The sequence below is a fragment of the Ascidia mentula genome, chromosome 5 (assembly GCF_947561715.1).
Source record: "Ascidia mentula chromosome 5, kaAscMent1.1, whole genome shotgun sequence".
NCBI classification, from domain to species: Eukaryota; Metazoa; Chordata; class Ascidiacea; order Phlebobranchia; family Ascidiidae; genus Ascidia; species Ascidia mentula.
This window is the reverse complement of record NC_138570.1, coordinates 3,029,737-3,056,815: the sequence shown is the minus strand read 5'-3', so window position 1 is coordinate 3,056,815 and position 27,079 is coordinate 3,029,737. Positions and strand designations below refer to the sequence as shown.

The 27,079-nt window shown below is 37.8% G+C and overlaps 5 protein-coding genes across 6 annotated transcripts; 2 read left to right on the top strand and 3 right to left on the bottom strand.

Annotated features, from left to right (window-relative positions):
* The first annotated feature begins 114 nt into the window (after positions 1-114).
* Positions 115-12,007, top strand: LOC145902224 (meckelin-like). 2 transcript variants are annotated; one of them, XM_082990104.1, is made up of 28 exons: positions 115-387; positions 554-633; positions 801-900; positions 1,235-1,322; positions 1,486-1,564; positions 1,871-1,948; positions 2,073-2,221; positions 2,530-2,665; positions 2,852-2,938; positions 3,475-3,540; positions 4,057-4,219; positions 4,608-4,707; positions 5,838-5,949; positions 6,837-6,893; positions 7,190-7,288; positions 7,613-7,711; positions 7,841-7,927; positions 7,992-8,138; positions 8,258-8,314; positions 8,619-8,771; positions 9,077-9,157; positions 9,211-9,327; positions 9,764-9,880; positions 10,134-10,158; positions 10,222-10,307; positions 10,665-10,767; positions 11,029-11,171; positions 11,553-12,007. In XM_082990104.1, the coding sequence occupies exons 1-28, from the start codon at positions 204-206 to the stop codon at positions 11,631-11,633; spliced, it is 2,874 nt and encodes a 957-aa protein (XP_082846230.1). In that variant the 5' UTR covers positions 115-203; the 3' UTR covers positions 11,634-12,007. The 2 variants fall into 2 exon arrangements, with proteins under 2 accessions (XP_082846230.1, XP_082846232.1); XM_082990106.1 differs by having other exon boundaries at positions 1,486-1,579.
* A 155-nt stretch (positions 12,008-12,162) lies between these two features.
* Positions 12,163-16,611, bottom strand: LOC145902225 (cytochrome P450 2H2-like). The gene is made up of 9 exons (XM_082990107.1): positions 15,776-16,611; positions 15,415-15,554; positions 15,072-15,174; positions 14,595-14,704; positions 14,357-14,478; positions 14,183-14,295; positions 13,754-13,898; positions 13,317-13,480; positions 12,163-12,910 (listed from the first exon to the last, which is right to left on the bottom strand). Exons 1-9 carry the CDS (start codon positions 16,070-16,072, stop codon positions 12,593-12,595), a joined length of 1,512 nt encoding a protein of 503 aa, XP_082846233.1. The 5' UTR covers positions 16,073-16,611; the 3' UTR covers positions 12,163-12,592.
* Positions 16,612-18,378: 1,767 nt separating this feature from the next.
* On the top strand, positions 18,379-21,571 carry LOC145902368 (arginine and glutamate-rich protein 1-B-like). Its single transcript, XM_082990304.1, has 5 exons — positions 18,379-18,739; positions 19,418-19,538; positions 19,967-20,071; positions 20,744-20,827; positions 21,125-21,571. The coding sequence occupies exons 1-5, from the start codon at positions 18,402-18,404 to the stop codon at positions 21,278-21,280; spliced, it is 804 nt and encodes a 267-aa protein (XP_082846430.1). The 5' UTR covers positions 18,379-18,401; the 3' UTR covers positions 21,281-21,571.
* A 122-nt stretch (positions 21,572-21,693) lies between these two features.
* Positions 21,694-25,037, bottom strand: LOC145902362 (transcription initiation factor TFIID subunit 6-like). Its single transcript, XM_082990299.1, has 11 exons — positions 24,849-25,037; positions 24,536-24,776; positions 24,262-24,449; positions 24,020-24,151; positions 23,586-23,765; positions 23,121-23,303; positions 22,922-22,996; positions 22,741-22,866; positions 22,356-22,538; positions 22,035-22,181; positions 21,694-21,845 (listed from the first exon to the last, which is right to left on the bottom strand). The coding sequence occupies exons 1-11, from the start codon at positions 25,017-25,019 to the stop codon at positions 21,819-21,821; spliced, it is 1,653 nt and encodes a 550-aa protein (XP_082846425.1). The 5' UTR covers positions 25,020-25,037; the 3' UTR covers positions 21,694-21,818.
* A 10-nt stretch (positions 25,038-25,047) lies between these two features.
* Positions 25,048-26,300, bottom strand: LOC145902367 (cytochrome c oxidase assembly protein ctaG-like). The gene has a single exon (XM_082990303.1). The coding sequence runs from the start codon at positions 26,121-26,123 to the stop codon at positions 25,227-25,229; it is 897 nt and encodes a 298-aa protein (XP_082846429.1). The 5' UTR covers positions 26,124-26,300; the 3' UTR covers positions 25,048-25,226.
* Positions 26,301-27,079: the final 779 nt, after the last annotated feature.

Here is a 27,079-nt window from a genome sequence, read left to right as displayed (position 1 = left end):
TTCTTTTTTATTAGGAAAAATCCTACGTTTGCAAAATTAGTTTAACTTTGAAGAAAATGTGACTTTCATTTTTATAAACCAAACTAGTCCGGATCTTTACAGTCGAAAACATATTTGTGAGGAAAGATGTTTTAAAAACATTTACCGTTTTTTGTCGTCGCCAGTCTTCCAAAACACCGAGCGGTGTTTTAAAACTTGTGTAGATGGCGTTTTACGCAAACATTTTAGTTGCCAGTTGTTGCATATTTACTTTATTGCACCCAGTTCAGTGTCAGTTGCAGTATCCTTCGGTCCTTCCTCAAGAATGCACAACAAGTGGGCAATATTTCAACACTGCAAATCAACTCTGCACAACATGTTGGTCAGGTGCCCTGCCCACATCTGACAGTAAGTTTTTCGGAGAATTTGCATTCCAGGCTATGTGGCCTGAACGTTTAATCAACAATGCAACTATTCTATGTTGGTAAACATAATAACTTTCTATAAAAAATAGCAAGAAGATAAAAGAAAGGTATAAACTGATGGTGAAACCGTATTCTTTTATTACTTACAGACTTATTTTGCTCTTGTATGCCTGGGTACCAGAAAGTTGTTCCATCAGCTTCAGAACCATTTAACTGCACAGCATGCCCTGTAAGCAATTTGTACACGCCATGTTCATGCTGCCAGACTTGTTTGTATAATTATATGTTTTTGAACTAAATAAATGACCAATCATTTTACCAGAGAAAACTGTAGTAATTACATATTCTAGTTTTATATTCAAGGAAAATTTGAAAAATAATAATTTCATTTTCAAGTCTCTGCACACATCAGTGGATGGTCGAGAGTGTGTGAGTTGCGATCCAACAATTGACACACCAGCAGGAAATTGCATATGTGGAGCTAATCAAGCTGTTGGTAAGTGAAAACTTGGTGTTGAAAAAAATATTTGCATGTGTCCCTCTCAAATTAAAAAAAAAGTTATTGTTTTAGTTAGGTGATTTAACATTTTTTTACCCTCATCGAGTTTTAAATAAAATGCAATAAGATATATGATATCAATAAAAAACGTGGTTTGTCTTGCAACAAGGTCTGCATTTGAATATATGTCCACTGCGCACTGCCTTGTTGCCGGCCAAAAAGCTAACAGGAGAGGCCGGCATCATAGATTTTTACCTTCATACACATTTAATTTTGGAAAGCCTAAAGTGAAATTAAAAGTAAAAGTGAATTACTATTATCTGTTTTATAGTTGATAGATACAGCAATGGAACTCTTCTTTCAATGACGCAATGCCAAACATGCTCCTCCAACACGCTACCCTCAGGAACCACTGGAGGGTATTTAGACATTTTAATATATTGTAAATATGTTTAACAAACTTTGTTAAAAAATTGTTTGCTGACATTATGTATTTGGAATATTTAAAAGAATTAGATTATGATTACCGCAGTGTTTCTTTTTTGTTCATGCTAGGATAAAATGTTTGAATGTATTTTTTAGATGTGCTACTTGTGATACTTGTGGTTGTTTGATCATAAGTGATGATGTTTGCCTTCCCACGGCCATCCCAACGATTGATGTAAGCAGTAAAAACGTCTTCAGATTTTTTGAAAAAAAAGTTGCCACAAATTTTGGGGCAGGCATTTAGTTTGACATATAAACATTTGTCACTTGTTACAAAATGTCCGTATCATTCTGTTAAACAGAGTTGTATCGATATCTTATCGTAAGAGAGTATCGATAATCTTATCGTAATTAATCAGATAATTTTACATTATATCCTGTGTTTAACTTGTGGACAGTAAAGACATCACTTACATGGCCAACATCTATTTTAATATTCTAACATTAAATCCTGGTTTACCAAAACCAATTTTTCTCACAGACAAACCAGCCAACAGTTGTGCAAAATAGGGCCGGTGCAGCCTATATTGGTTGTACCTTGGACACCAACACCGGAGGGGTAAGTGCTTCTCCCACATCTTTCATTAGTACTATTCTCAATTTTAGTCCTCATTGGTAATATAGCCGCCACTTAAATGCCTGCAAGCCTAAAATGAACATCACTATTTTTTAAAATTTTTTAGCACAGCAACATTACAGCATGCCAGGTGTTGGCAAACTTGTGTGTGTTGGAAGATTACAGTGTAGTTTTGACTTCAACAACAGCAACCACTGCTTGTTCACTGTATGGACAGAGTCTGCAGGGAAACCTTATACAAAACAATCCAGGCTGGTAAGAACAGGACAGTTAATAAGTTGCTCAATCCATTTATATGCATCAATCATGTATTTTGCGGATTACTTTTTATGATTTGTAAAAGCTGTACAGCTAATAAATGATATCATAATATATTGTGTAAATGCGATAGTGTTCTCACTTAGAATTTTTCAACATGTTAATGTTAGTTTCAATAACCGATGAAATTATACTGTTCGAAAAAAAAAAAAAATATTCTGCACTTTTACAAAAAAAATATTTTACAAAAAGTTAACAGAAAAATATTTTTGGAGGTGTCAGTGGCTTACTTTATGTGTATGCAGGTTTGAAAATCGTCCTTGGCTGTATTATGATTCCTTTACTTCTCTTTCTGCTGTTGGTACATTTACACAAACTACTGACGCCAACACCATCTTAACTTCAACAGCCATTCCAACAGCTTTCAACATTAAAGGAACTGTAAGTTTAAATAGTTGTTTGCATTGCCAATTTGCCATACTGGAAGTGTTTGGCACGAAATGTTCAGACTTTGTTATTCAATTGCAACAAATTTTTGCCTATTATGATTCATTTAAAATGTACTGCTATTATACACCATATATATTAACATGTAATATTGTTATTTAACAGCTGTTTCTTGTGCAGACCAACATCCTCGACATAGTGGTTTTTACTTATGATGAGTTTGGCAACTTTCTTGGTCGACAAGCGGCAACCACAGGTGTCTTGCAGGTGAGTAAATGAATATACTGGCTAACCAAAGTGATTACTTTGATGCTTGCGCAATTATGTACCTCCTGTTGCTGTTTCAGGAAATTGTTGGGATTATTGCTTCCCATTACTAAGCGTTTTATACAAATTGCTTTTTTTGTTTTTTCCACTGGGTCTGAAAAATGGATTAAATTTGTGAAGACGCCCAAATATTGTTTCCTTTGTAATGTGGAAACAAATTTGTAAAATCGTTTTGCCTAAAGTAATTGTGTTAAACAGCATGCTTCATTAGGTTAGTTGTTGTTCATTGCAAAGCTTCAGATAATCTGTATGCAAGTGGTCTCAAATCTCCTAAATTGGTTTCCAATTAATGCAAGAAGCTTAAACTAACATGCTTAAATAAAAGCAAACTTTGCCAATCTTGTATGGCAGAACCAATACAAAGGTTTCCAATGTTGCAACTACTAAATACCTGTGGTAAAAGTTTCATGTTCATAATTAAAATTATATCTGGTTTTTGTAAGTTGTGGGTGGTAACATTGCCTTATGTTTTTCAGCTATGTCCGGACAGGCCCTCTGTGAAGAGTGCTGCGTTTACATTCGGAACGACGTACTCGTCTACGGTAAATATTGCATTAGTGTGCTGTTAATTTTAGCATTGGCAACTTGTGCACGCCGTTTATTAAAATAAACCCCTGTCACAAATAGTGGTTCGTGGCAATAAAGTATGGAAAACCCTTCCTTGGTATTATTTGTTAGTTTTTTCCGCAAAACAATACAAATAAAATATGATCATATTATGAATGAAACTAAATGTTTTTCGCTGGTGATGCGGACAGGAGGACAATGAAGTCCTCTATATTTCATCCAGCACCATCGTGGCCATGCAATAAATTATAGTAGTTTCGACACCAACGATTATATATTTGCTATTGCGTAATATCAAGAAAAATCCGCTGCTCACTACCAGAACTTTCCAAACCAAGCTAAACAAACATTCCTATCTCTCTTAATTGCGAAAAACTTACGAGTTACTTAATCTAAATATAAATGCCAAAGCTGTTATGCTTCTTATTGAGCTGAAGTTTCCAACACAACCGCGTTTATCATCGGTGCTAATTCGTAATTCTATCTTCCAGTGTTCGCTTTCTGTCCGGGTGCTTAGCAGCAACGCCACCTACCGGACACTCTTTTACGAGCTCAACTTGCAGTACACGGATACAGCTGGCGTCACTCAGCTGTTTCCGGTCCCAGTCCTTATTACCAACTACGTATCACCCGACTCTCAGAACGTCAACACACGTGAGTTGTTTGTGTGACGTAACAGGTGATAGTGACGTCATATGTTGGTGTTTGTAATTTGTTTTTATCGCGAAAAGTGACGTGAAAACCGTGGTAAAGGCAAATTTGGATGCCTATGTAGGCGAAAAGCATGAACTTTAGAATGTTTCAGATTTTTTCGGCCTTAATAAATACCGTGTATTATAACGCAATGGAACACTGCTCCGATTTGTAACGTATAGTGTTACATTTTATGTTTGTACCTATTATTTTATTAGTTATAATGTTGTTTATCATGTTTAACTGTTACGAGTGTGTTTATAATTCAACCCTTGCTTGCACTAAAGCCGATATATAGATGTATAATTATTATATGTCTAAATTATTGTAAACGATTTCCTGTTCACAGAGGCGTCAAACGCACGGTGGGTGTTGGTCAGAAGATTCTTCCTAGTTGACAATCTGTCCGGCACTGGTACAGTCAGGTTGCCTTCCACCATGACGTTGAAGTAGGTGGCGTTTTACGACACAGCTAATACACGTATTTAATTGTACTGTTTGTTATAGACCAGTGATTCCCAACCTTATTGTGGTCGCGTACCGCTTAAAGGTAAAACAGTTTCGAAGCGTACCACCTGGTTGAGTGTTACAAAGTAACCTAGGGGATGAAGTAACACTTTAAGATTACTTACGATTTTTTTTATAAAATTATCCTCTAATTACGGAAAGGTGCTCACACTGCTGACGTACCATCTGGAATGCCGGTTGGGAAAAACTGTTATAGAAAGTGCCATCAAAACTTCTTGCCGTTAAAGAAGTATTAGTTGGGGTATCTGCAGAAAGTGACAAAATCTTATCTTACTTCGGTGAAGTCCAAAGCATTTTAATATTTATCAAACATTAAAAAATCGTGAATAAAAAACTCGTACATGATTTTTTGTGATGTGGAGCCTGACGGCACTGTTGGTTTTAGGTTTTGTTTGGCCCCACATTATTTCCACCTTGGCTTGTTTCCTGTGGGTTACACCTAGTTTGGCACCCAACGGTTAATGGCGACTGTGTAGTCATCACAAAGCGGAAGTCTTGCTTGGGTAGTAGCTGACTTGATCGTTGAAAGTCACACCATAGCTGCACCGATGAGACTTGTTCTATTAAAACAGTGGCCCTGTCTGCAGCTTACTATAAAAACTCAATTAAAAGTATTTTTGCCACTGCATTTCATCACAGCATTTACTTAAGGGACTTTCCTATCTCTCTGTTTGACATAAAGATCGTAGGAGAAATTTGACAACATATTTATGGCGCTCATTAATATTTGAAAGGTTTGGGTCCGGCGCTTAGCAACTGCCATTCGCGTTGCTCGCATACGAGTTACGTGTAGCTCGCTGAGTACAGGTTTACTGCACTAGAAAGAAGTATGGGAACAGTTTTTAAAGTTTTAGTGTGTTATAACAGGTCGATATATCGGTGAATATGTCTTTGTATATGGCCAGTTTTGCGGCATTTTTTCACTCAAGTTTATGAAGAGGGTCCTACGGTGTTGCCGTATCTGTTGTGTTTGTGTTGTGCTGCCATGACAAAAGCGACGCGCTCAAAATGCAAGAATATATTGTAACCAAATTTGTTTTCTGTCTTGCAGCATTCGGCTTCAAAATCCGACCGGTTCAGGCTTGATTTATCCACCCTACCTATCCATTACTTACCAAACTGTTGACGTTCCTGCTGCGGACGCGAGCGACGTTCAAGTTACAGTAAGGGACTTAGAACAATGTTGTGTTGCTGTTGCAGCCAGGCATAATCAAGTTTTTAGATATCAGTGTCCAGGCACAAACCTAACCTGAATTGAACATCCACGTTTCCGTTATACCGCAAGAGTTCGTCATGGTTGCGGTGCGACAATTAAACATGTGTCACGAGAAAACGCAAGAAAAAAGGGGCATGCTTAAACATGTTGTTGGTTAGAGCAGGAGAATACATAGTGCTCCTCTTGTCAACGACACGAAGGTTATTCTGTTGTATACGGTGTCCGAGTGCGGCAGAATATTCACCAACCTGTCTTACAATTTAACCTCCTTCCTGGCGACACCTGTGTTTTTGTGTGATGCATGCTTGACTATTGTTCCATAACCCTCACTGAAGCCTCGCTGTTTAGCAAGCGAAACGACGGCCCATTCAGTTTGCGTTAGTCTGAGCCAGTACGTCAGTTTCTTTAAAAACTACATTTGTAAAGCTGTTGTAATATATCCAGGAGTTATTCTTGCCAGCGTAAAGCAACGCAACTTAAACTGTTGCTTTTTACGTTCAGTCCTGTTTAGTTTTTATCAATGGTTGACTGTTTCAAGTGGGTAATGGCTTGTGGATCAATCATTTATTATAAGTTTAACATTAAATGTAACCGTCTTTGGTTACACGTTAATTACGAAGCGACCGAACTCGATGCAACCAATGTACGTTTTGATTTGCTGTGCCTGGACCTTCCAGTAGTTTAAAATTCAGCGATCCCTCTCCCAGGGATATGGATTAGTAAAACGCTTTATCTTCAACTGTATTGATTGTTGTTCGGTATTTGAAGCATGTGTCCAAGACACGGCACATTATATTTTGTTGCTGTATATGTTAACATGTGTCTATGCCGCAGACAAATTTTGCAGTGATGTATTCATCAGATACGACCACTCAATCTGAGGGACTGCTGGTAAGTTGGTTTCAAATTAACTTTGTGACTCAAATGCCAGAAAGCAAGCTTCGGTCTTTTGTACCCATGTATCATGTAACCAGTTTCTTACTTTTTGTTAAATAAAATCTTGATCCAGAGGATTTGTTTTAACTTTAGCAGTATTAGTATTGTGTTTGTTCATTTGCTCATTGTATAATCTTAGCTGCTTGCAATAGTTAAACTAAGTTTTGATTGTGCAGAAAAATCCTTGCATTTATGTAATTAATTTTTCATTTCCCATGCAACTATTGACGAGTTCTTTGCATGTCGCGCAGATCTCGCTGTTAGTGTTTGGAATATCTGCAGTCCTTTATTCGATGATTGAAACAAGCACATGGAGGAGGCGAATGGGATTACAATACATTGACCTGTCTGTAAGTGACGATCTAGACTGCTTAACTATTTCTGAAAATCAGCATCATTATTCTTGGTAAAAACTCTACCAAATGGTCATAAAATCAAAATATTTTTCGCAAGTCATCGTCCGTAAAATTATAGCGTTTGTTGGGTAAATGTTTTGCACCCATGACCAAACGCATCAATCTGTTCTTGTGTTTGTGTCATTTTATATTTGACCCAGACAAGAAAAAATTGAAGCTGATATAAGCAGAGTTAATCATGAAGTTTCAGAAATTCAAAGCGAAAATTTTATTGTTTGTCCATCCCTTGTTAACTTTCTATTATCTCTCACACTTCAGAGTTTGGGAATGTTCGTGTTCTACAGCATGGCTAACGTTGCCAATGCCTTCTTCATCGTGATGTGCGGATACGCATCCGTGACCCTTCTATTTTACAAGGTGGGCAACGTCTGAAACAATATTTTGACCGGTTAGGTTTATTAATTTTAATAAAGTGTCGTAAAAAATCGGTTAAAGCAAGCTCTGTGCTGCCCAGAACGTTGTTAACATTTCCTTTTCGACTAACAGGGACAGAGTCTAGTCACGACCACCCTTCCAGACGACAACCTACTAGGCAACTTTACTATCTTCCTTTCGGTAGCTTTTGCCTTCAAGGTTAGACTCAATGCTGTTTTAAATTGACGTAAACCGCGTGTGACCTTCATTGACCTTTGTGCAGGCTATCCACGTGTTGGGGATTGTTGTGATCCAATCCACTGTGGATATTTTCTTCGTGGACTGGGAGCGCCCAAAAGTGAAGGACGCCGAAGGGAAAGTGAGCATTTGGAGAACTTATTTCATCGCCAACGAGTGGAATGAAATTCAGGTACAGCAGCTAAAAACACGGAATAAAGGGTACTGTATAGGTAGTATGCACCAAAACAGTTACAGACGTTATATAAGTGTCCTGCAAGTTAATTTTCTTAAACAAACTTTTAATTGCAGACCGGCCGCAAAGTTTCATTTGTGTTTCAACTGATGGCTGTTCTGCTCTTTCTTGAAGTGAGTTTATTGCATTACAGTCTGAGTTACCATTTCATGCCAAAGATATACCGTTGTTTTTGACGTGTGCTTATTTTTTTACGAGAAGTTGGTTTGTTGGGACTCTTAGCTCTTAATATTGCTTTAATTTGGATGTAACACCACATTTGCCCTTTAAGCATGCATTAACCAGCACTGTTGCGGCATAATCTTATGTATTTTCATTCACGCTTTTAATAATTACAACTTTAAAGACCTTGTTTCGTAGTTATTTGGGAAAGTCCTGTCACAATTTGGAAACTTAAACTTACCATACTTTTCAAAGGTTGTCGGCTTTAAAGACCTTGCTCTTGAAAATCCTGACACGACCTTAAGTGGCTCCAATACGCCACCTACCGACCAGTACGTCCCTGTCTACAACCCGGTTTTGAGGTTTGCTCTTTCGTCCCTAATATTCCTGGTGGTGGACGCCCTGCAGGTAATTACATTAGTAATGACCCGAGGTAAAGCACCTCCCCGGTGCTGAATTTGATACCGTGTCTGTATACCTATTTTAATAATCCACAAGTAACAACATTGCCCACTTTTAATGGGTAAGTGTGGGGCAACTGGTTACAAAAAATATAAGCAAAATAAGAAATTATGAAGTTAATACAAACCGTTAAAACTATCACATTGTATACCAACCTTTTACTGTAACAAAGGCACAAGCGGGTCTTTTAAGGTTTTTTAATACAGTAAAGTTGATTTGGACTAAAGTTAGACGAATTTGTAACGTTACAGGTGTTGTACGTGATCGCGATCCACGAACGATTCATAAGCGACCGAATTCGAGAATTCATCGATCTCTGCTCGGTTTCAAACGTAAACATTGTTACAAATTAGGAATTTTTCATAATTACCGGCTTCATTTTTAGGTGAGCGTTTTTATCCTGTCCCAGACTAACCACGGTTACTACATACACGGTCGATCAGTTTATGGTAAAGCTGATACGGATATGATGGATATGAGCAAGATGCTGCAGAAGGAAGCGGTGAGAGATATCATCTTGGCTTTTACATAGCATAAACGACTTGCGTTACCGAAATTTATCAAATGAATCTGTCGGCTTTAATTTTGCAGAGCTTGGATTTTGCGGTTATTGTGCTTTTACCTTAGATTAGATCAAAACATTTTGCGCCAAGTTTCAACCTTATTTTATTGGAATTAAAAAACTTTTGCTTTCGATGTAATCCCCTGTTTAAGTAGAAAATAATACTATAACTTTACAAAATTATTCTACTTGACGCAAATTGATGGTATCAACACCTCACTTTGCAAATAAAGAAATTTTAAGAACCATCCGCACAATCTATTCTGCTTTGTAATGTTCAATTTACCACATCTTTAACAATGGCTTGCACCTCTGCACATGAATTTCGACCCTGTTGGTTCCAATCAATATTCATCAAGTTTGTTTTTCTGCGCAGGAAAGCTTGACTGGAGCCAGAGGTCTTGAAGCTGGAAGCGACGACCAGACTTTTGAAATATCGATTACTCAAAATTTTCGGGCGCAGTACAACAAAATCTACCACGTACTTGAGGCGGTGAGAGAGTGAAACCGACGTTAATCTGATATTCATTGTGCCAATAAAAAATATTGTGTTTATGTGATGCCATTAGAACCCCACTTGTTACGCTTTAACAAACATGCTAAAATGCGCAGTTTGTTGATTTTTTGTGTTTTATAGTAAATGCATCTGAATTCCTTTAGTTAGATAGACTATGACCTAGTACATGTCTGACTCAAGTTGTTTATTGTAAATTCAGTCTGTGCTATAAGCGTTATTCTTTTTTTAGACCAAGAACCAACCGACAGCCAGAGGTAGGACGTGATGTTAATTCTAAAGCTCTGACTTATTTAAAATCCGCTTTTCTTTGCGCACAGGAGTGAGCAGCTCGGAAACAAAAATGACGGAGAACGTACAGGCCTACAAGAAAATGAAGGAGTTTTTGGCGGCCTTTCTTGATCACGTGGGTTTTTGGTCACCTATTGAAATAAGTCCCAAATTATAACTTTAAACGATCCGGAAGGATGGTACAAAAAAAATGTTACAAACAAATTTCGTAAAATTGTGAACTGTTGTCATGAGATAACCAGTGGTTAAATAAGGAAATTCATTATTTTTGCATATCTTAAAAACCCTCCGTATGGCCATAGTGCACTCCAAAGTGATTCGTCTCGGTTGTATGGTACTCAGTATATAGGGTAACCAACGGATCGACGTTGACCTAAAGGTACCACAAAGTGGAAGTCAACAGCTGCACTGATGAGACCTCACAGGTCGAACACCCTGTCTGCAGCCCTCTAAAATGTTTTTGTGCTTTTAGTCTGTCCAGGGTATGGATTATTTCGTGAAGGATAAAATGCTGCTGGAAAAGTTGTTCGACGTCGAAATGCAAGAACCTATTCATGGAGCTTTCTTCTACAATGGTAAGAGTAAAAACACTATACTGATTGGTGAATTAAATTACTTGTGCGTCAGTTTTTAGAGCGTCGGTATCTGTACGTTCCTTGCTAAACAATATATTGCCTCTGTAGTTTTTAGGCAAATTGTAGATTAAAAAAAAATTCTACGTAATATCGTTTAAAAAGTAACGCCAATTATTTGGGGTTTATAATATAACTGTACCATGAAGCTCCAATATTGCTTTACTTGTTGCTTGCGTCAAAGAACGGCGTTTTTTCCTCCAGACAAAGGTAACTCATTCACCAGCATCCTCTTCTACGGACAAGAGTTTGCACTTCTCGTCTTTGATATCCTTCTCTTCGGGGTGATCGACTTCTCAACGCAAAATTACGTCCTCGCCACAATCCTTACTTACATCATTGGAAAGGTGAGTCCCACCATGCACTCGCCACAATACTTACTTACATCATTGGAAAGGTGAGTCCCACCATGCACTGATGTAACCTGTTAGGTCGAAACAGTGGCCCTGTCTGCAGCTCACTTTAAAACGTTATTGGCTGTATAAGTTACTTGAATGTGTAGCGTTTTTTTTTTTTTTGTTGATTACGCCTGGATATTCTACACGAGCCGTTTCGTTTTTTGCTTTGGGTCCTGAACCAATCGACATTTTAGGAGATAAATTTAAATCAATTTGGTAAAGATTGGCATCTTAACAATTATGGCTTGACTTGAGCCACTTCTCTGACAAGCACGAGAAAAGATTTGAATGCGTTCGATCAACTGTTGTTTATCACTTGTTCATCCACAGTTCATCGCCATCGTTCGACAGTCGGCCGGAAGAAACAATCTGGCCAAGAAAACCCTGGTCGACAAACGATTTCTTATCTGATTGGTTTGGCCACGTGACTGACCGTTTGGCTAATTACGATCACGTGGTATTACTTGTGCTTTGCTTAGCGGTAATGGCTCTAGATTTGGTCACCGATTTTTGTAAATTCGTTTGAAATGCAATTTCAAGGTTGGTAATCACGTTTCAAACTATGCCCTGGAATATATACACACTTGATATACAGTTATAGTAATAAGTGTCTTCCCATGTTCCCTTTATTGATGGCAAGTGTCTTCATCGTGCGATGTATTTTACAAAACACATGAATTTTTGGAAAAATCCGGAACTAATTCTCCTGAACTTTCAATGTCTAAAGGTTTTTTGTTGCTTCCATTTCTTCAATCCGCTGTAACGGTTTTCAAACCTGTATGATGTTAACTGTGTTTTAAAAGTAGTTGCTTTTATTCGTAGTCGTCAAATATATTTTTGTACTTTGTTGGTTCTTCGTTTAACTTGGAAAAGGGCCGTTTACTTGTTCAACAACAGCTAGCATGGCTACTTCAATCCCGCCTGTTAACACTGTTGCGTGTCATAAAAAAGTCGACGTTTGTTTGTCCTGGATGTCAAAACACCAACACATTTTTTCAAATTCCTTCACAAGTTTTGGCATATCGCGCTGGTTCACATACGGTGTAATGCGTTAAGTGGGTTCGCTTGCAATGAACGTAAACAAACCAATATCGCAAACGCCCATTTATACTTTGACAAATCATGGTGTTAAAGACAGACACGACTACTAAACACATGCTTAAAACGGTATCGCTGACGGACTTAAATTTGTATTTCAATTATCATCTTTTTAATAATATTTTTAACATTACATCACGAAAAAACAACAAATGGCTTAAAATCGATAAATGATGCTCTTGCATTTATTAATATTTACAAAATCGTAAGGTTAATTTAGCATATAACGTTTATTAGGTCAGACAGACTGTATTGAATAAGCGATACTTTCTTCATCGCACTTTTGCCACACACTTAAACTGCAGAGGGAGAAAACCCTGAACACCACCTCCGTTCTCGAAATCGGGTAATTCCCGTGCGTCTGGATCTGGCAAAAACTCGAATTTTTGAACCAGGTTGACCAAAAACATAAAGACTTCCATCCGAGCCAGTTGTTCGCCGAGACAGTGACGTGGACCGACTGAGAACGGGATCACGTGACGAGATTTGACGAATCGGCTTTGAGAGTCGAGATGACGTTCGGGTTTGAATAAGTCGGGTTGTGGGAACAACTCTGGGTCATTGTGGACGGCCCAGATGTTCGGATATACCTTTTTTGAAATTACAAATGCCCGTGTATTTTAAAAGCATAATAGATAAACATTCTCAAATTTTAAATCTCACAAACTTTTGAAAAATAGAACAATTGTTAAACTTAATGGAAGTGGTTTACCCTAGCGTAAATAAAACTTCAGAATTTGTGAATGAAAAATATATTTTTTGTACAGCATATCTACTTTTATTCAACTATACCATTGGTTATTATTGGCTGCCATACCGTTCATATTTCAAAAAAATTGTCCTATTAGTGCGATCTTTAACATCACCTCTAACTAATGTTACATCTTACATGTTTAGCCTGATTAAATATTTCACTACAATAAAATGCATTACCACTTTTCGTGAATGAAATGCCACAAACACCAGCGAAAAACGTTATGTTCTCTCTTAACTTACCATCGTGTTTTTGGGTATGAAATGTCCACGTAGTTGAACGTCCTGAGTTGTACAGTGATCCACGCTTAACGGTGCGAGAGTTTTGAATCTGTACAACTCTTCGATGAAAGCTTGCGTGTATTGCATTTCTTCTCTGTGCGCCATAGAGACCACTCCGTCGTTACCTGCGTTGCGATGAGGTGTATTTGATAACTGATATGTTACACTTGTGTCATGTCCATGTCCCCGAAGATTTTAGATAAAATCCATTAAATATAATGTTCACCCTGTTCGGTTAATATTCTTACATCGTCGTAAATTATTAAACTGCTAGTTTACATATTAAGCTGTTAAGAGGATCGGTGACAAAAACTTAAACTTCTGTGTTGTCATTGCGTTCTTAGGTACGTGGATATATATATTGTTTGAACATGAATTGTAAAATCATTCCGTTTTACCGAGAACGTTCAAAATTTCTTTGTGTAACTTTTTTTGTTCCTCAGGGAAGTAAATAAGGCAGAGGATTCCCCATCTCAGGGTGCTCGTAGTCGTTTCCGTGCCGGCAAAGAAAAGATCCCGGATGAAGTTTACGAGCATGATGTCCTTTGAAATAAGATGACCAAGTGTTTTTACCAAACAACCGACAACGCTTACAGTTGCATAACTATAATTTTGCCCCATCGTAAGCCGCATGCGTGAACTGCACCGAATACTACGAGGTTGAAAATGAAAGTTATGTTGGCTGCTTGCTACATTTCACATTTTATGGTGCCTTAACTCATATAAAAATTATGCCTTGTTTGAGATTGTTTGAGAAACGGATGCAAAATGATACCTTGTAGACTGATAGATACTCTTAAATAAAACGCTTAGCAAGCATTTCTTACGTCGAAATGTTTTTTCCCTTGATTCATTTCTTTGACAAAGGCGTCTATGACGTCACGCAAGTTATCTTCGTTGAACGTTCGTTTGTGGTCGTTGATAATGGTTCGGACGAAATCTGAAATTGACAAATTGTTACCACTATGACACACATAAACAACCGTGCCTTATTTACTTACCAAGCACTTTCTCTTGCGACGCGACAAACATCTTGAGGTTTTTTGAAAAAGGGGGCAAGTTCTTGAGAAATGGCGCGAACGTAACGCACCTGACTGTGTGAGTAAGCTTCGGGTCGAAAAACCTTTAAAAAACACAGCTGGTAATGTTGCAAGGTATAGGACTACACTAGACATGTGCCTTGTAGGTTTTACAATACTTATGGAAAGGTTTGGAAGAATCGCCGCATGCCGAGCTTACATATTAATGAACGCGTCCATAATTCCCTTGAAAACTTCGTCGTCGTAGTTGAACCTTTGTCCGAAGATCATGCTACAAATGTTGTTTGAAATTGCGTTCGCTAACATTCCCTGAAACACAAACAGAAAGCATTTTTATTGCAGGTTAGGAAAGAGGATCTAAAATTTAACGCAGCATGTTTTGTGATGCTGAACGAATCAAAAACGTGACTATAATTTTAGTTAGGGGCGTTTGTGGACAATATGTAAATTTGGATTTTGCCATTTTATCAAAAAAAAAACAACAGGGGTACATAAGTTAACTATATATGGTAACGCAACCGCTATTTTTTGGGAAAATACATTTGACACCGTTTTACAAGAAAACTACAATACTCGTTCCTTGTATGGGAAACAAGCCGTAAAGTATCCCAATAGAAAGGCAGCGCGTTTAAAATTACAACGAACTTAGCATTTATGACAAAAAGGGGATACTGACATGGATATTTAAAGCTTTTCCGTCGTGCTGTTGTATTTCTTCGTTCAAATAACCAAGTTCCTCTTGTACACGGGTTTCCATGCTCTTCTTCCCCATTCCGTATCTGAATACATTTGACAATTCTAGACAATATACCATGCGAAAACAAATGTCTATAGGTAACATCTTTTGCCAATTCAAGACGCGTTAAGTAAAAAATTCGTTCGTATGTGTGCGCCAGTTCGCACAAACTTTCTCAATCAAACACAAATGCGTCATCGTGCTTGACTTGAACAATGGCAGGGCTACCGTCAAACCAGCCCTAATAATAATGGTTTTAAACAGATATGGTCAGATGTTTTACCCTCGCAATGTGTTAAGTCCGAATCGCCGCATTGCAGTCCATCCATCATCGTAGGTACGTCTCACCACACCACGAAAAATCTTGCTAAAAAACGGGTGCTGTATTCGACCGGAGAACACTTCCTTGTTTTTCACCAGGGCCTGTGATATAACAATCTGCTAAACCGATAGGTTTGTCTACACGGGTGTATCATAATATCGTTTAATTATGTAGAAAAATATAACAGTATTCAAAAAAAAATATAACCTGTCGCTGTTAAAAGGCAAATTATTTAAAATTATCCGAAAACTATTGCGTAGTATCCAGCACTGCGTAGAACATCATCTAAGAAGAAAATATCTGACACTGTATGGATCCCTACCTCATTTATACTCTCGTAGTCGTTCAACACAACTATGTTACTTCCAGCGAACAATGGAACACCCAACACAGGACCGTACTTTTTACCCCAATTTCGGAAGGTCACGTGACGAAATTTGCCCAAAAATGGATAAACTCCCACGATGGGCAACGCCCTGGGCCCCGGGGGGAACGCCCTGGGTTTTCTCTGGTAGAAATAGGCGAACAAAATGGTGAAAAGTGCCACCAAGAGGCCGGCTGTGGTTGTCCAGTAACTGTCGGTGCCCAAACTTGAGATTCCGTAATTCAAATCCGTCATGTTTTTATTTTTAAACCCACGGTCCTAAACTATACATCAGAGTATTTAAACAATTCAAAGAAAGTTATTTGTTAAGATACACCGTAAGGCCAAGATAAATACAAACACATTTGAAACAAAATTTATGCCGTATCTTTGCAAGCGGCATATTTGCCTTATGGCGGATCGGGTGGTGCATTACATCTACTACTCGACAAAACTTATCAGAACTACAAAAACACTGGAAGTATTTGTTTACTAAAACGATCGAAATAATCCGACAGTTACAAATTATTGTCGAAACGTTTGTTCACTTTTAAACGCGAATCAAAGTCATGCTTCAAACACTCAATGGTTATCTATACCAGTGCTTCCCAACCTTTTTTAGTTCGTGACCCACTTTTAATGCAAGTTTTTATTGTGCGACCCACAATGAGATATGACCAAACCAATGAAAAACAAGTATAGTGCAATAATTTCGTGATATAATAGAAAACTGTAACATTTAGAAATGCTTCGCGACCCACCTGAAATAGCTTCGCGACCAACCAATGGGTCGCGACTGATCTATATCGCTGTGCGCAAGTTTCAGACTACGTTCGCATCTGTAAATCGTTCCGGTATTTAAACCTTTTTTATGTTTGTGAGCACTTTGTTGAAACGTGAATTGAGGTGTGACGTAAATCTCTTCGGGTGCAACGAACTCCTTCTGTTAAAAACTGACAATATAAAATACCGATACGTAACCTCCCCGGCGGCACGCTAAGCACGCGGGACTGGAATGTAGGTGAAGGTGCACTCTGTACACGCATATGGTGAGGGTTACTGGAATAAACGCCTTTCAGGTCGTTCACTTGTTTGTTAACAGCTGTCGTGCGAAAACATATAAGTTCATTGATCTTTCTATTGGACTTTGGCTGTGTCGAGTTTTGCTGCATGCTGCTGTTTCAAATCAGGGTACATATTGTTTAGGAGATTGTTGGCATTTGATTGAATGAATATCTTTAATGGAATAATGTTACTTTACAGTTTCCTGTTTTAACCCAAGCTTAACGACAATGCTTTTTTAATATATGCCTCTGTAGTTTTTTCTTCGTGACTATATTGGGACATAAGAAAATAAGCATTTGAGTGTTTCTGGACTTGTCATTACGCCATGTCCCATTTACTAAGAGAGGAGCATTCGACGTTGTTTGTCAACCTGACGTTCTGCGGTCGCGCTTTTGACATGTTTGCGAATGCGTCATTTTCTTGCGACAAGATGTTTCATGTCGTATTGCGTATACTGAACTACCAAGACGTTACTAAGAAAACTACATTACTTTGAAGAATATCTGACATAGATAAAAGACCATTTCTACACTTTGTCTCAATGCGTTATTTTTTTCCACGATTCATGGTGACTTCTGGCAAGTCAACCTGGATCCATCGATTGCATATGGTTCCTTTTCACATCACCGGAATGTAGGTGAAGGTTCATTGTGTACACGCAAGATAAAGGTTATCGGAACCAACACCTTTCAGGTCGTTCACTTGTTTTGTTGGCGGCTCCCATGTCAATTATACCGCCACCAAATGTTGCATCAGATTTCAGTTTACGAGACAAAAACATCGAAGTTTATTGGGCTTCCGACTGGACTTTGGATCTGGTGTGAGTTGTTTCTCCTCACCGCTCTGACTCCGGCCCCACACTTTTTTGTGCAAGTTTTCTTGGCACACTTTGGGGTAAACAAAAATATGTTACATTTTTTTGTTTTGTTTGAATGATTGTTCGCACCCACGACATGGTACAGCGTTTTCCAAATTGCCATTAGGGCGTTGTCAAATACATTAATTTTTACTCATCAACCAAGGCATTGCGGCATGCCTTTCAACAATGAAAACATGTGTCATCTCCAACGCCACAACAGCTTACAGATTAAATTATAAATTTAAATTCCCCCGCTGTAAGTTAATAATATGTAATTTATTACGTCACTTCCTCGTTGTTGTCGAATTGTCGTCATAATTTCTATGGAAAATAGAAGGACGTGTTTGGCTTTTGTGTCTTTTCTTGGCGTCGCATTTCTGTATCTAATTGTGGCATTTGCTGTGAATTATTGTCCACTTTTGTATTTTATTAAATACTAATTATGGGTACCATTTTGTTCAGTTGATTGACTTGTGACAAAATTTAAAAATGGTTGCCCACGCATACAGTTTATCAGCAAAATGTCTTCAAAATAATTGCATTTTGACATCATGTCCAACATGAATACAGAGAATATTTACACCTTTGTTTTCTTGGTTTGACAAAGAATAAAAGTTTTCTCACTCTTTTCAGAATAATTTGCAGCTTTTAAGAGTATATATGTTGTCGGAAATTCTAAAAAATAAAGAAATGTCTAAATCCCGCAGTTCTAGTCCAGTGGAGGTGAAAAAGAAGCACAGTAAACATAAGAGTTACTCCAAAGATTACCGATCCAGGCACAGGGATCGCTCCCGCTCAAAGGATCGAGATCGCAAACGGCGACATTCCAGAGATCGCAGCAGTCGCCATGGCAGTTCTAAACGCTCACGTTCACGATCCTCAAGCAACGAAAAAATTGACATATTCGGTCGAGCCCTGAGTAAACGAAGTGCTTTGGAAGAAAAGAAGAGGAAGGAAGATGAAGAGCTGAGACAAGCTGTTGAACGTCAAAGGATAATGTATGTTTAATATTAGGCTTGCATTTTGTTTTTATTGAATTAAAAAAAATAAATTAGTTGTTGCAAATTAATGCTTTGTCATAAAACTTCATGGTGATTCCCAAGAAATGTTGCAATGACTAAGAAAGCAACATATATATACACAAATTTCAGCTTCAAATTCTTTGTTCAATGCTTGGTAATTTCACATTGATATGAAAAATAGAGGTAAAAGTTATCATAAATGTTGTGCTTAACTGTGATTTACTTGTGCTTGACATTAACGTGACTTTTGTCTGTTTTTGCTAGATTTCTTATAAAATTGGCCAAATCTCTTTTGAAGGTTATTGCATCAAAGACGTACAAATACTGATTACGGCAGCTCACTCGTCGGATAGTAGTATTTATCTGTTTATGTAATTACCACCAGTTAGTTTTCTTGTACTGTTACCCTGGTGTATTCATGTGTTGCTTTGCATTAGGTGGAAATTCACATGGCTGCAAAAGTCTCGCAATTATTAAACAAGGTCTTATTTACACAAAGCTTTATTCTGCCAATATTCATCCAGTTCCAATAGTCATTGTTTTAGTGTTAAGTGTTGGACTGTTTGTGGTCATTCCTAAACCTGGTATTTAGGAATAGCCAAAACTACCGCTGACTTGAAGTTCATTGATTAAACAGCGAAAATGCTTTTGCAGCCAGAAGAAACTTATGGAGGAAAAAATAATTGAGGAACAAACTGCAAAACGTGTTGAAGAAATGGTCGCTAAACGAGTCCAGGAGGAACTGGCCAAAAGAAAAGATGAAATTGAAAATGAGGTAATGTGCGTTATGGCTTATCTGTGATGTCGGTCAGGTCAGCTCCATATAATGATGGAGCTACACCAACCACGTCATTCAAACTGATGATGGCATAAGTTCTTGCCGAAACGTTTTTTCAAACAGTCTTTTTATTCTCAGAATTATGAGTAAATCTGTGAGTTGTGTTCCTACTTACTATGTAATTGTCATAATTTCACTCATATCTACATAACTTGCAAAAATTACATATTTATTTTCTTTTGTGATATAAAGCAATTGTCTAGGTTCATTTTTTTGTGCCTAAACCAGGCATATTGATTTTTAACATTTTTAAGGACTCTTTGAAAAATTGATTTTATTTGCCCGCAATAAACATTAGATTGTCAAACACGGGTGTGTGATTTTCACTCTCAATGCAACTACCTCACTCTCAAATGCAACTCTAGGTTATGAGACGTGTGGAAGAAATGAAAAAGATCATGGAAAAGCAAATGCTTGAGGAATTGGAAAAACAAAAGCAGGCGGAAATTAAAGCACGCCGCGAAAAGGAGGTAGGAAAATCCAATTTATGAGAGCAGCCAAAGCCAGGTCTTCCCATAACATGCTTATCATCAATTGTTCAAGCAGTAATTTCTCATACTTACATTACAGTACTTTCTAGCTTGGGGTTATCGTGTCTGCATCAGCTTTTTGTCCACATTTGGATTTCGTTAAATTGCCACTTAACTATTTCTTTGTGTTCAACCAAACTAGGTGCAGTTTTTCCTTCTATTACAAGAGCTATCATGTAGTCGCATGACAATTGTGCAGTTAAATAAAATCGTCTTTTTTCTTATCCATGATAGTGGTGCTGTGCCAAGAAAGAAAAAAATTAATGTTAAAGTGGCAACATGATTTCAGGTTGGCCGGTAAGTGAAGTTAAGTGTAGTTTAAGCAGCTCTGCTCCATCACTATGTTCGGATAACAGCTACTTGCGTCAAAGGTGTCAAATTGACTTGCAAACTATCTTGATTAGGTCACAGTTGTGTGGCCTCTGGAAAAGAAGTTAAGAAGTCATATTGAGTAAAATAGATAAGTTACAACTTGGTGTAAGTATGAGCGCAACTGTGTTTCTAATTTGTTGTTGTCATTTCAAAGTGCATTTCAGTGAATATAATTCTGGGCTTGTATTGCGCTACGTGGTGAATATCCAACTTTGAAATAATTTGAGATTGTGCTTGTAGGAGGAAGAAAAACGTAAACGGGATGAGCTTGAAGTAATCATAGCTGAAAATGAGAGAAAAATGAAAGAGGCCCAACAAAAATTGGTAAGCAATGAGATTTATATTTTCACACCAATAGTGGTGACTATGTAAAGATAGGCGTGGCCTTAAAAAATAATAATTTGAGAGACATCTGGGCATGTAATCTGACAAAAAAATAAAGTAGCTTTGGGCAGTCAACTCTGTTGCTAAACAACTATGTTTAAATTTCTTATCCTTAATTTTTAAAACAATGATCAAGTTTGCCAAATTCATCAAACACTGCTATAACCATAGACTACATGCAATAAACTTTCCAGCCAGTCAAAAATTCAATTAACACGAAAAAATTTTGCTTGTCAGGCTGAAGACAGACTTGCCATGGTTGAAGAACAAAGACTGATACATGAAGAACGACTTAAAATGGAAGAGGAAAGAAAGAAACAAACTCGTCAGCAACAGAACGTTATATTGGGCAAGAAAAACAGCAGACCAAGACTTTCATTCACACTGAAATAACCAAAAACTTACACCTGAATCAGCACTGGAATCCACAAGAAAATCATCCGTTTTTCTAAATTATTTTTTTGTATCTCTTGACTGTAATGCAGTCCTGCGTTGTTTTACACTTATGTGGGGGGAATCCAAGTGTGCAAACGGGGGTTAGGCCATTGTAAGAATTTACTGTTGCTTGTGTTGTTGTGGGACAGGTAAGTAGATCATATGTTGGGACTGATCGTGTCTGTATGAATGCCTGTGCTCTGTGTAACAGTTATTGTTTTTTTTTGAAATACAAAACTAGTGCTCTTGCTGGTATGTATTAATGCAGGGTTCAAAAAAAAGAGAAGACATTTAACATCTGCTAATATTAATAGTTACTCAACAAACCAAACTAAGGCTGCTTTTAAACACTCAAGTTAGGTATAGGCTTTTTGTTTATTTTGAAAAGTGCTCTACTTCTTCTGCGCAAGTGCTCATCCAGCAACCTTTCCCACCCAGTTCTCTTGGAGCGGAAACAGACCCGGCTTCATTTGTCATGTGATGTTTGGTTCCCATGTCACCACTCTTGCTTGAACCCTCCAAACTATGCAAATAATTTTTGTGAACTCCTAATGCATTTACAAATTAATTTTCAGTTATAAATACACGACAAAAGATATTGTTAAATTTTATCAAGTAAGTCCCACCACACGTGATGAGTTGCTTATCTCTAAATAAAACCTAATTTTATTATTTATACTATTTAAAGGTAGATCCCGGTAACTTGTTTCACCTTGTTTGTTTGGTAAACATTACGCTGGTTCAGTCCATATTGCTGCGAAGACGATGAAAACTGACGCTCGAGTTGAGGGGAAGCACCAAGTGAGTTAACAGATTGACCTGAATTACTCCCAGTGCTCAACAACGCAGGTCTTGCACCCTGCAACAAACATGCAGGATTTTAGGAAAGATACAAAACTTTACAGTCAATGTGACTTACACAAAATTCATAGCAAAAAAACATAGTAATCTAAAAAGGAATGGATACAAATATATTATAGTTACTATTCAACTTCTTACAGTACAACTAAATTGAAATATTGTGGAAACTTACAACACTGGAAGCTGGCCTAGCAAGACCAGCGCTTGCAAGGAGTCTTGACTTGTGAGCTTCTTGTTCCCTTAGTTTGATGATGTGTTGACATATAAGTGGTCCGAGTGAACCATATTCAGTCAAGTATTCATCAGGCATATCTGGTGCTTGCCGAAGTCCTTTAATCACAGAGCCGCAGTGCTTCTATTGTTGAAATTAGTAAACTGTAACGATGTTTGTCAAATATGCCAAAAAATATAATATAAAAAGAAATATCTTGTTTGAGCACAAAAACTCATTGACTTAAATTAAATATACCACATTTTTTTTCTCATTGCACTCCACACGAAGTCGAAAAAAAATTTGCAATACCCTTTCAAATTAAAGGCTCATTTTCATTTCTTACCACGAGAAGACCTCTCAAATGTTCCGCTGCAGTTCTGTCGATACTGTTGAGAAGAGGACTTTCAAGAATATTCTTTATCCGTTCACCTTCCACTCGTAGTCTTGGCAACGCAAGGCTCTGCACCACCTGTTAAAAATATTCTTGAATTTCGAAGCAAAAACTATGGGAATGTCAGTCATACATCAGGTCCAAGTTCGGCAAGACCAGCAACACTTCCATACCTAGCAGCGAGGGAAGACTTGTCATCATGCAGACACTGCAAAGATAGTAACACAGCATTTAAACAATAGAAAAGCACAGTTCCGGGTTTTTTAAACAGAATTTGGTCCTTGTCAAATCGAAGCTAAAGATAAGTCTGGCAACAGTTCCCTGTTATTTACCTTGCAAAATGTGCCAGTTATTCTTGACTGAATGAGGTTGGTTGAGGTACTGAAGCTTTTGCAGATTTGTGCCATTAACCTTGCAGCGTAATCTCGCAATGCCCAGTGGTTATCTACATCAGGCCTTGTGCAAAGTTGTCTGCTTACTATGCATGTAACCACTGCTGGGATGAGTTCATGTAACTAAATGAAAATAAAAAATATGACAATATACAAAAACAAACTAGTTTAAAACCCATGTTTTTGTATCATTGCATCATTAAAGAAAATCACCACCTCTCTCTGCTTTCCACAAGATATAAAAGCAGGGTCTTAGATAAACAAAACTATCCATGCATGTTTCATCTATATATTTTGCATTTAACTTTCTTGCAAGCAATAAAATGCCATGAATAAAAATGACACAAACCCAGATTACATAATAAAAAATAGCAGGAATCATGCAAAGGAAACATATTTTCTCACATATTTTTCCAAGTTCAAGGTTGGATTGTCCATTAAAGCCTTGACCATCCTCATCAGGTAAATGAGAAGAGCAAGGTTATTTTGGACAACATTTACTCTGACACCTTCCGATATAAAAGTGCTGAATCTTGGGAGCATTTGTGATAAGCCAGGGTCTGTTGCCAGACTTTGCAAGGCTTCCTACGAACACAATAGCAGATAGCGTCAATCTTGAAATTGAACAATTGTACCGATGAAAAAACAATAATCAACACCGGATCGGTGAACCAAGCCACCCTGGTAGGCTGTCGATCGATATGGTATCTGTAGTAGCTGAGTAAAAATTTTAAGTTAATCTTTCAGACTGTCTGAAAGATTGACTGAAAAGTTTTACTCAGCTACTTGAACAATTGTAAATACTTTTATTAATTATGACCAGTAATAATGTGACTTACGGCTCGTTTGGCTTCACTTGAGCCAACTGCTGCTTCAGTAATTTCTTTGTAATATAGCTGTTGCTCCACCGACAGCTCATGTGTGAAGCGTGACTTTAAACCAACCAATGAGTTTGTGCCACCTTCACCAGGCTGCACAACAACAAACATTTTTGATAAATATTGTTGACAAATAATTTTTACTACCCGATTTACTTCAAAGAAAGGCAGCAAAAACTTAAAAATGTTAATTGTTAGGTGACCTTGTTAGTTTGTCCAAGTGCAGAGGTCAGAGGGTTGTTATTTGCCACTTGGCATCTCTTCATTGGTTCAATAGTTTTTCCGCTTTCTGTTTTGTTGCCCCTCTGAAGAACGTCAATGGAAAACTGACTTTCTGGAGTTGGGTTTTCGGGTATACATGGCTGCACGCCCTCGATCGCCAACCAGTGAGCTGAAATGTTAAATTATAACTAAAGATTCTATTCTTTCTCACATGCAAATACTTTTTGATATAGGTGCCTGTGGCACTATTATTACCTTTGATAGCAACATCATGGGGAATTTTGGGCAGACCCCCTGCTATTATGTCATTTAAATCAACTTCTTTATCCTCCACAAAATGCAGCTCTCTGCCTCCACCACTGGCAAACCTGAAGGGTATAAAATCGTCGGCAGTGAATCCATACAATGGTTCGAGGTTTTTGGATTTTAAGGCATTGTCAATATCTTGGCATGCAAGTTTCACACCTTTTCTGTGATGTGAGAACTTTGAAGCCTCCTAAAAACAACATAGTACGATTGTTAACAAACAACATTCAAGGTTCCAGCACCAATCGTGTTTGGTCCTCACCTGCAAAATTTCTCTCAATCTGTATGTTGTTTCTTCTGCAACATATTGCATTGCCTGCTCAGGAATATGTGAAATTCCCATCGATTCCCCTATAATCTTCACACTTTCAGAAGAAAATTCATCTTTTGCTATTTCCTTATTACCCTTTCTTTTGGATTTAGGGTCAGCCATAGTAGAACTATTTTCAATTATTTGTCACCTTAGAGCAATGCAAAAAACTTTGGTATCATCATGTCTATTGTATCACTAACTTAAGTTTCAAGTATACATGACAAAAATCTCCACTTATTATTCACTTGCGCAATTCGTTTATGTTGTGATCACAGGTTGTTATTACCAAAACAATACTTTCTAGATACAGTTGTTATGCAATGACTTTTAAGAAGGCACTTTGTCAACACTTTGAACTGATTTCAGTTTCATAAATCCTGGCAGAGGCAGCTTCATGCCCTCCTCCGCCTTAAAAAATGTATAACTTAGAACTACATCGTCAACATCTGCTAACACTGGGTCGTCATCAAACTCGGGGTCAATGTAGAAAAACACAGGCATGTCCACTTCTTCATGGGGATTCAGCCACTGTTCCTCGAAACAGAAACACTGAATTTTGTTGAAATACAGTCCAGCTTGGGTTGGCAAAACATTGTAAGTAGCAATACCGACTATGGGTTTGTCAGTGGGATTTTTCGCAGTGTAAAATGCCAATGCTGTTTCTCCTGGCACCACAGTTATCATTTTCTGGCTTGGTTTAAAATTCCATTGCATGGCAGCATGGTGATCAGCATTGAAGATAATATTGATTCTTCTTTCACGTATGGGCTCCATAGTCTCAACTTTGTCAACCTTATGCCCCAAGTTTGGGTCGCCGCCAAGACCAGTGACTTGACAGAACATCTTGTACAGTGGGACCGCAGCATAGGACATCCCAAGCATAATTATGAGGACAGACACAATGTATATCACTGTATTGGTGCTAGTATTGTCCTGTTGGCCGCGATCACTTGCAAATTGCCTGGTATGCTGCTTTTGCCATGAAAATGTTTCACGGAACAAAAATGTGTACCGAAACTGGGCTGATAGTGGACCACATCCCAGCCCTCTTTGTGCAAAAATGTCACAGTTTTTGTTCCACAGTCTTTGGATGAATGATTTTGGATGTAGGCCCACTTGTTGTGAAGAGCAGTAAGATTGTTTTAATAAAGTTGAAACGTACACATGATTGTAAACAGAGGGTTTTTGCAGCAGTTTGCAGGAAACAAGCCTCAATGCAGTCATGACAAAAGTTTCTCATTCGCTCATGTCATAATGAGCAACATGTTTCCCGTTGGGTTACAAGTATCTACATAAAACAAAAGATGCGAACGAGTGCCAACGTACGAATTTACAAACTAATAATTACGTATTGGAAACAAAACAATTACACACTTTATATATTTATATGTTTAATTTATAGGATTACTACTGCGGTTTCCGCATGACTGAGCAGAGTGAAGTTTCGAAAATCACAACAAATAGAAACGATTTTTTTAAACCAATGTTGAAAACCACAGACGATTTTCAAATCATTGCATATACCACTGGACGCTATTTGTTCAGGTATAGTGATTGTAGATATCTAATTCGTGTTTTGTCGAATTCAACAGAAAATTAGACGTGGCGTGAAAAATAAGAAAAAAACGTATATATTATTTTTGGCGAACAAATTTGATTTAGCTATTTGGATTGTAACCTAGGTAGAGAAACAGTTTGTCTTTCAGATTGCATTCTTGCATGAAACTTGTTTTTTACCCGGCGCATACCTCAGATGTATTGCAGGAGAAACGCATTCCGCTTACTGTGCCAGTGTGCACAAAGGTTGCGAGTTAAATTCAAAACCAAAACACCAAAGTGGAGGAAAGTGCAGCAAGGCAACGGATGGATTTGTTTGTCCAGTCACGTAATTTACGTCGAGGTAGCGTGATGCAACGCAACATCATGTTAAAATCTATATGGGGTCAAACAAGCATGTCGTAAAGTGTTGTCCCTGTAATACACGGCGCCAGAACGATAGTTTCAAAGTTTTTTAAAATCACATGACGTTATACATGTGTTATCAGCATATAGCACGTCATGGCGCGCAAAATCTTTGAATTCACCAACAAAAGTAGGTTATACTTTCTTATTATTTAACCACATGTGATTCACGTAGATGTTTTCATAACTTTTCTGCATTTTGGTTTAACGTCGTGCAT

Coding starts and splice junctions, on each gene's coding strand:
- LOC145902224 (XM_082990106.1), top strand. CDS start 204: ATGGCGTTTTACGCAAACATTTTAGTTGCCAGTTGTTGCATATTTACT. Junction 2,666..2,851: donor CTTTCAACATTAAAGGAACT/GTAAGTTTAAAT, acceptor TTTCTTGTGCAG/ACCAACATCCTCGACATAGT. Junction 4,220..4,607: donor CTCTCAGAACGTCAACACAC/GTGAGTTGTTTG, acceptor TCCTGTTCACAG/AGGCGTCAAACGCACGGTGG.
- LOC145902368 (XM_082990304.1), top strand. CDS start 18,402: ATGTTGTCGGAAATTCTAAAAAATAAAGAAATGTCTAAATCCCGCAGT. Junction 18,740..19,417: donor GTTGAACGTCAAAGGATAAT/GTATGTTTAATA, acceptor ATGCTTTTGCAG/CCAGAAGAAACTTATGGAGG. Junction 19,539..19,966: donor AAGATGAAATTGAAAATGAG/GTAATGTGCGTT, acceptor ATGCAACTCTAG/GTTATGAGACGTGTGGAAGA.
- LOC145902225 (XM_082990107.1), bottom strand. CDS start 16,072: ATGACGGATTTGAATTACGGAATCTCAAGTTTGGGCACCGACAGTTAC. Junction 15,175..15,414: donor GGACTTAACACATTGCGAGG/GTAAAACATCTG, acceptor AAATGTATTCAG/ATACGGAATGGGGAAGAAGA. Junction 13,481..13,753: donor AGAAATTTTGAACGTTCTCG/GTAAAACGGAAT, acceptor ATCGCAACGCAG/GTAACGACGGAGTGGTCTCT.
- LOC145902362 (XM_082990299.1), bottom strand. CDS start 25,019: ATGGCTGACCCTAAATCCAAAAGAAAGGGTAATAAGGAAATAGCAAAA. Junction 24,777..24,848: donor GATTGAGAGAAATTTTGCAG/GTGAGGACCAAA, acceptor TGTTGTTTTTAG/GAGGCTTCAAAGTTCTCACA. Junction 24,450..24,535: donor CCATGATGTTGCTATCAAAG/GTAATAATAGTG, acceptor TTAACATTTCAG/CTCACTGGTTGGCGATCGAG.
- LOC145902367 (XM_082990303.1), bottom strand. CDS start 26,123: ATGACTGCATTGAGGCTTGTTTCCTGCAAACTGCTGCAAAAACCCTCT.